The sequence below is a fragment of the Pygoscelis adeliae genome, unplaced genomic scaffold (genome assembly GCF_000699105.1).
Source record: "Pygoscelis adeliae isolate BGI_AS28 unplaced genomic scaffold, ASM69910v1 Scaffold446, whole genome shotgun sequence".
NCBI classification, from domain to species: Eukaryota; Metazoa; Chordata; class Aves; order Sphenisciformes; family Spheniscidae; genus Pygoscelis; species Pygoscelis adeliae.
This window is the reverse complement of record NW_008824992.1, coordinates 120,553-128,609: the sequence shown is the minus strand read 5'-3', so window position 1 is coordinate 128,609 and position 8,057 is coordinate 120,553. Positions and strand designations below refer to the sequence as shown.

Below are 8,057 nucleotides of genomic sequence, written 5' to 3'. Positions count from 1 at the left end.
TCTGCGGCTTGGGCAGTGAGGCTTGAGCACTTGCTGGTGAAGACTGAGGCAAAAAAGTCACTGAGTACCTCCGCCTTCTCCATGTCCTGGGTAACCAGGTCTCCCGTTTCATTCCGGAAAAGGCCCACATTTTCCCTCGTCTTCCTTTTATTCCCAACGTACCCATAGAATCTTTTCTCGTTGCCCTTGATGTCCCTGGCCAGATCTAGTTCTATCAGGGCTTTAGCTTTCCTAACCTGATCCATGCCTTCTCAGACAATTCCTTCAATGTGTATTCCACATCACTCAGTGTGTGTTTGGCAAGTGGTGTCCTTTCCCCCCAAACCTGTGAATGAATGAATGAATAAATAAATAAATAAACCTCCTTCCAACATGCATGATGAAGAGGTTTCGCGCTGGTGCGGGAGCTAATGGTTGGTTGGCCATTTCTTGTATCTCCTATGGGTGGTGAGATCTTCTGTTTTTCTATAAGAAATTCTTACAAAGATCCACCAAGACAAAGTCAAGGTTATTCTGTGTGGAAGAGAGCTTGGCTTTCATATAAGCTATGTAATTCCCAGGGGCCTCTTTTCATTTTCAGACTTCCTGACTTGTTGAGAAGAGCTCTTCAATTGATAGCACAGATCTTGGATAGATCTTGGACAGATATGGAACTCCCTTTTAGGAAGAGGTAGCTTAAGAATGTATTGAGCAGAAATGCAGTAGTTCTTTGGCTACATGTGCTACAGTATAAACTAACTTCAGCCCCTCCTTGGTCAGGACATCAATACATGCTTTATTTTAAATCCTTGGGTTTTTTATTATCAGTAGAGGGCCCCTCTCTTGCTGCTCTCAGCTTGTCAGTTTAATCAAACAAAAGGAACCTAATTCCAGAATAGTTCGTCAAGAAACTTTTCCATGTCAAGGAACTAGATATGGTATTGTGTTTTGCTCTCGAGTTAGGACTGTCTACACTGGAACTATTATTATGCCCACTACACATGCTGAAGGCTCTTGTGACTACTGATCCTTTTACAGACCACCACAGTGAGGGAAGTCATCAGAGAAGACTTTCAGAGAAGTTGTCATTCACACCGTTCTGGGTTTTCTTACCTCCTTCCCTCCCGCACCAGTAGCAGAATTCACTCCATAACCCTGTATTTTCTCTTGGATTCACTCTGCTTGGGGGAAGCTGAAAATTCATCATGGATATTGGAAGGGTGTTAGCCTTCAATTTGTGTGTGCGTCAATACAGGAAGTCACCTAGACTCCTTCCCTTTGATGGACAGAATGGGACAGGTAACTGCACTCCAAAGCATTTTGACTTGGCGCTGCCTGTTTTTCTTCCAGAAAGACTTGAAGCAAAGGCTGGTTCCATGATTTTACCTTAGCCATATTTTCATGTTTTAAAATGTGTTGGGTTGGTCCTTACAGATCAGTTTGCTTTCTTTCAAAATGCTATTCTCCAATCTAGCACTTAGATTACTGTTTAGTTAAAATGATACCACAGTGTCTGACGCCAACAAAGCTGGCCTTATCCTGTAACTTCGGGTGAGGTACAACCAGTCACCAGGGTCTCAAGGTGGGAATGTTTGGAGGCCAGCTTGGAACCGCTCATGGTTGCTTATAACCAGACTTCTTAAAGATCATCTGTGCATTTGTGCTCCTCAGCAATCTTTCCATATTCTTAATTATCCTGTCTACTGCATAGGACTAAAGGAGGTAGCAGGAGTAACAAATATGGCAGAGGGCTACATGCCACTTTGAAGTCACTTTAGGATTGGGAGGCGATATGGGTTGAGAACCCTCTTACAAATGCTGCTGACTCCAAGCTGTTTTGTGAGTTCATTTGTTGAATTTAATATGTAAAGAACATCGCTGAAAGCTCTGTGATTGACCTATTATGTTCTTTATTTAATTGCTACAAAATAGCAATACCATGGTATGATCACTGATATTGTAAAGGGAAAACTACTTGCTTTCTTCATCTAAATATCTGTGGGGTCTGTCCAGGTAGCTGCAGCAAGCTTTACATGCAATTTTCATGCAGTACTTGTTTTACTGAATAAACATCGTTGCCCATGTTTTGAGAAACAACATAGGCAATAACCGCAAGTGATGTAAAATACGGGCACTACAATCAAATCTTAAAGTCCTTTTTCTAGGATTTAATGGTTTTATGATGGAACTTCTTTGCAGGGACTCCTTGTTCAGAGAGAGGAATCATCGCTGTGGACTTTTTAATAATACCTGGATATATCTGGAATTGTATATATATCTTTGCAGAATAAGCAGGCAGTCAAATCACAGTACACTAACTCCTGTCTGTATTGTTGAAGTCAATGAAAAGAAATGCAGATGAGGGAAAAATTAAAGGGGCTAGTTTGCCTAACAAGAGTTGACATGTTTCCACTTTAAAGACCACTGTGCATAGAGGGAGGAGACATGTTATAATTTAATATGAATAACTGGTAATTGATTGGGCTTTTTTTGTTGTTTGGGGGGGGCTTTTTTGTGGGGTGGGTTTTTTTCCTTCCCCACGGATAAAACAGTCTCTCTCATCTAGCTCTGAAGGATCTGCAGTTGTGGAATTAGTCTCTGCATGCTATTCTAAGATAGCTGAGCAATACCTTCCAAATCTTTTGACATATCAGCTAAAAAAGAGGTAACAGAGTGGAGAGGGCAAGAGGCTGCTGTTTTGAACGCTAGTGTTCTTGAGTAACTTAAAATCCCTAATTGTTGGTATATTGCCTTGGTTTGCAATAGGATTAATTTGTATTTTGTTTGTGTTGTTTTAATAGGTGATGCGGATGACGCTGTCAACTCTGAATTGGCGACGGCGGGAAATGGTGAGGTGGTTGGTAACATGCGCAACAGAAGTAGGTATGTTCTGAGATGTTTCTCTTATCAGCTAATCTTAGAGGGCTTGATCCTGCTTGTCAACACCAGGTTCTGCCAATGTCTCCCACTTTCTGTTCATCTATAAAATTCCTTTGTTGAGAAGACATTGTGGCAATGATGAGTGGTTTTTTTTTTTAGGCACAGACCAAGTGAGACAATAGTTGAGTAATGCAGTGTGACTTCTTTCCCCCCCAAGGTGGGGGTGTGCATAACTTATGGGAAATACCCCAGATTTCCCCTTGTCCCCTCCATGATGGGTTTGGGTTTGAGGCTGCCGTAGAGAAAAGCCTCATGGTTATGGGCTGTTGCACTGTGCTATAACTTTACTTGCTCTGAAAGGCCAGGTGAAGCTCTGAAAGGCAGGTGAGACAGCTATCTGGACAGCTGTGGGAGGCAGAACTAGAAATCAGGTGAACGAAATGCTGAGGATGCCTGATACTGTGTGGCAGACCAGATCTCACGAAGGAGTTCTCACTATTAGGGTTTTATAAGCCCCTGGGTAAATCCAAGCTTAGAGTGTAATGCATCTTTGTTATGTGGCTATGTCTTTGTACAGGCCTCTCATCTGCACTGGAAAGCAAACCAAATACCAATGCACCTATCGTTAACCATGTAAGGTGAAAATAAGGTGGGAGCAGAACCAGGCTTATACTTAGAGGACAACAGTGGGAGAACAGTGCACTCAGCAGGATGTTCTGTTCATTTCTGGGCTTTGCCATAGATTTCCTATGTGTATTGATGAGGTGTCCCTTAGCTTCTGTATTCCAGTTTATCGTCTGCAAGATGAGGATACAGAATCTGAAAGTGAAGATGAGTGCATTAAAAACTGTGCAGCTGTAAAAAAAAAAAAAATCAGTAGCTGTGTTAGTGGGGACAATATAGGTACTTATGATAAGGGAGCAGTTTTAATTGTCACTAAAGGTATTTCTGGAAAGCATGTTTCACTAATGTATTATTCCTTTTTCATACATCCGAGTTGGATTGTATGGCATAGATGCTTCTTGAGTTTCAGAATTTCACAGGATTGCTGCTGCTTGTTCTCTGGATTAGTTTATTCTTTGCTTTATGCTTAATTGGGAAATTAATGTTTTCAGTAGCATGGGAAAATACAGCTTGCCTTTGTATGCCCTCAGCCAGAAAGTGGGTTGTGTCTGCAAATTTTCATGCCATGCTCTTGTTTTACTGCTTTTATATCTGTGCTAAGATAATTATTGCTGAGACTATCTTACAGATATTAGTGCCTGGGTATTATTTTGTGCAGTTGCATATCGGCAAATAAAATGCTGGTTTTAATACTGCTTTAAATTAGTTTACATATTCTAATAGAAGTATCCCATAAAGAACCTATAATGTCATGCAAAGTACTCTTGAGACTTAATCAGGTTGGTAAAGCAAGGAATCTGTTTATTTAAATGAAGACCGGGTATTCTCTGGCTATGCTGAATTGTTGCACATGAGTGAAGGGGTGCATGGAAAGCATCGGAGTCCTACAGAGAAAATGAGGACCTCTGGGTGTGGTTTAGGTGGGCTAACAGATGTGTGTAAACTGCCTCTAGCAATAATAAGGCACTCTAGTTGGCTATAAGGTTCAATTTATGGAACCCATTAGTCCCTGTTTCCCTGTTCCTCCCCCTGCCAAACACACACACACACACGCCAGGAATAAAGTGATACTAAGGAAAACACCTATTTCAGATAATATCCAGTAGTTCGTATTGCTCAGAGTATTTCCCTTATAAGGGTCTTGATGTTCAGATGCATATGAACTTGATACAAGATGTATCTGAAAAGCCTGTTGTGAGGAGGTGGGGGTTAGGATATTTTCTTTTTTTTTAAGGTGTGCTTTAGTGTGTTCTGTTAAGATGTGCCATGGTGTTCTATTAAGAAAGCCATTTAGCATACTTTCATATTCTTTTGTGCATGTGCCGTGCCTTGAGATGTACAGTGAGAAAAGAAGTTAAAATTGCTTTTTAAAAGTGTTCAGTGTGAGGGCTGCTTTTGAGTGATGTGATGAGACCAAAAGAGCCAGAACTTGTTATCCAAATTGTCTTAAATAAGAATAAAACAGTTCAGTTGTCACACCAGGAGATTAAAGCTTATCTTGCAGGCTTTTTTTGTTATTCTCTGCATTTCGGTGATTGCTACAGAGTAGCCTTTTTTTCATGTCCTTTTCCAGCCATGCTATCTGGTTTAGCCCTTCTTGCTGAAGCACATCCCCTTGGATGAACTGGCAACCTCTTAGACTTTGCTGGAAATGTAATCTCTTGCTGAACATCTGTATCTGCTAGGTTTTATCAGTTGTGGCTAATCCTTTCTTTCTCTCCCCAGGTGTTTATGCACTGGATAGTATCATGCAAAACTGGTTTACACTTTTCACTCCAACAGAAGCCACTAGTATTGTTGCTACAACAGTGATGTCCAACAGCACCATTGTCCGTCTGCATCTGGACTGCCATCAGCAGGAGAAGTTGGCCAGCAGTGCTAGGACGCTTGCTCTACAGTGTGCCATGAAGGATCCTCAAAACTGTGCCCTCTCTGCACTGACCTTATGTGAAAAGGATCACATAGCTTTTGAGACCGCTTACCAAATCGTTCTAGATGCTGCTACAACCGGCATGAGCTACTCACAGCTTTTTACTATAGCACGATACATGGAGCACCGTGGTTACCCCATGCGGGCCTACAAGCTGGCCACTTTGGCCATGACACATCTCAACCTGAGTTACAATCAGGACACACACCCTGCCATTAATGACGTTCTGTGGGCATGTGCGCTCAGCCACTCCCTTGGGAAAAATGAGCTAGCAGCTATAATACCTCTGGTGGTCAAAAGTGTCAAATGTGCAACAGTACTGTCAGACATTTTGCGTAGGTGTACTTTGACCACTCCTGGCATGGTGGGACTTCATGGAAGGAGGAACTCTGGTAAGCTCATGTCACTGGACAAAGCCCCTTTACGGCAACTCTTGGATGCCACGATCGGAGCCTACATTAATACAACTCATTCACGTCTCACTCACATCAGCCCACGACACTATAGTGAGTTTATAGAGTTCCTCAGCAAGGCCCGAGAGACCTTCTTAATGGCTCATGATGGTCACATCCAGTTTACACAGTTTATTGACAACCTAAAGCAAATCTACAAAGGCAAAAAGAAACTGATGATGCTGGTTCGTGAGCGGTTTGGTTGACAAAAACGTGTGAATGGGGGGGGATTGGGGGGTGGGAGGGGTGGTTTGTTTTTACTTGAGCCTGCCTTTGTATCCTTTTTAACTTAAACAGAGCCACACCGGTATTATATGTGTATAGTTATATTGAGTTTGCAAACTAAACTGTCATGTTGTGAAAGTTTGTGTGTTTAATTTTTTTTTCCTTTTTTCTGTTTTGTATGAGAGAGGTTAAAAAAGGTTTGGTTTACACTGAGTATATGTTGTCAAGTGGCAAAAGCCCACATCGCTCTCCTGTTCTTTCTGTATACGTTCACAGCCTCAAAAACAAACATATATTGCAATGGCTTTAAAAACCAAACAAAACACCTCCATCCTGTGATAAGTACCTCGAATGGATTCAGCTTTACTCCTTTGTAACTCATCCTTACATTTCAGCATATTTAAACAAACCAACAAATGAAATACTAATAGTTAAAAGGCTGACCACGTGGCTTTGCAGTGCTGTTCATCCAGAAGCATGGCACACAATGCTTGTGCATGTGGAAACTTAGCGACTGTCAACATACATTCTCAGGGATTTATCAAAAAAATTAAAAAAAGAATGAGAGCATTTATTGTACTGTATATATATTATAGTATATGTCTGAATATTGAAAAATATAACATTAACTAATTTATAAAAAAAATCTATGTAATGCAAAATACTTGAAGCTGCAGTAGCTTGGTTTTAAACAAAAAAGAAAACCTATCAGAAGGACTAAAGTGCGCCTTGCTTCAGGGTTGGCTCAGGTGGTGAACTATATGCTGGGCATCTATGCAGAGCCACCTTTTGGATTGCATGGTTGGACTGATACCTATTGGGGAAATTTTATATATATATATTTATACAACCTGTGTATACATATATCTGTATACACACATACACACATGCTTGTAACAGGCACTATAGTAAAGAGGGACAACAAAAAATACACAGCCAGAGCAGCAAGCCTTAGCATTAAGAATACAGTATGCCAGAATTGGGGTTTGTGCCTCCTAGCCTAGAAGACTTAAAGAAATATCCTTTTTGACACAAAACGCAAAATGTTTTCCAAAATGATTGACATGATACATTACGCCTTTGCAGTGAGCTAATAATAAGCTAACCTTTGTGCACAAATAACATATATATATATTATATATATATATTCTGCATAGGTATTTTGACTTTGTGCAGGACAGAAAGTTGTGTAGGTATGACTGTTCTACTTTTCGGTTTGTTTTTTTAATATATTTTATTTTCTCTAGAATTACTCAAACAAAAGCAGCCTTCTATCTTGCCTTGTCTTAATGCTTTAAAATAACCAAACTGGAGATCTAACTACCAAACTGTTCATTATATTATTAAATACCAACTTTGGTTACAGTATAGTGTCTTTACTTTAGCTGATGGTTCTGTATCCTTGTGCTTTTTAAAGCAGTTTTTATGTTTTGGTGCAAAAGTTGTCCAGTGTCTCTTGTTCCCTTCATTAGAGAACATGCTAGAGGTATGTTTGTAGGTATTTTTGTTTAGAAAAACTATTTCATGCTCTCCATTTTATTTATTATAATAGGTAAAAAGGTTGTATTTCATCACCCATGTAAACATGCTCATGAAGTTGAAAGTAATTAAGATTTGATACACTGATATCAATTTATTTATGTAACTAAATCACTGTTTTATAAACTTGTTAATGATCAACAATTTTTTTGTTTTGATTAAAATTAGTTTTTTGAAAGTTGATTCTGCCTCCTTTATGGTGTCTGTTACTGTAGTTGAATTGTGTACAGATAGTTCATAGATCTTAAATGCGCAGCTTGCAACTTTGGTGTGTTATGGTAGTAAGCTATATGACCACCAAGCCCAGGAAAGAAATGTTTTGTTCCTCAAAAATCTGCTGAGGGATGGCAGTGTTCACAGTTGCTGGTGGAAGATGACCTGGTGCATCAGAGGAGGGACCAAATGCTGCCTGCGACTGAAGGTATGTG

General features: G+C 40.2%; 1 protein-coding gene across 1 annotated transcript in view; it reads left to right on the top strand.

Moving 5' to 3' along the window:
• The window catches only part of ZSWIM6 (zinc finger, SWIM-type containing 6), a 53,740-nt gene extending 45,928 nt beyond the window's left edge, over positions 1-7,812 (top strand). The window contains 2 exon segments of the mRNA XM_009326148.1: positions 2,781-2,862; positions 5,209-7,812. Of these exon segments, the coding sequence (XP_009324423.1) occupies positions 2,781-2,862; positions 5,209-6,071 (945 nt within the window). The 3' untranslated portion in view covers positions 6,072-7,812.
• The last annotated feature ends 245 nt before the right edge of the window (positions 7,813-8,057 follow it).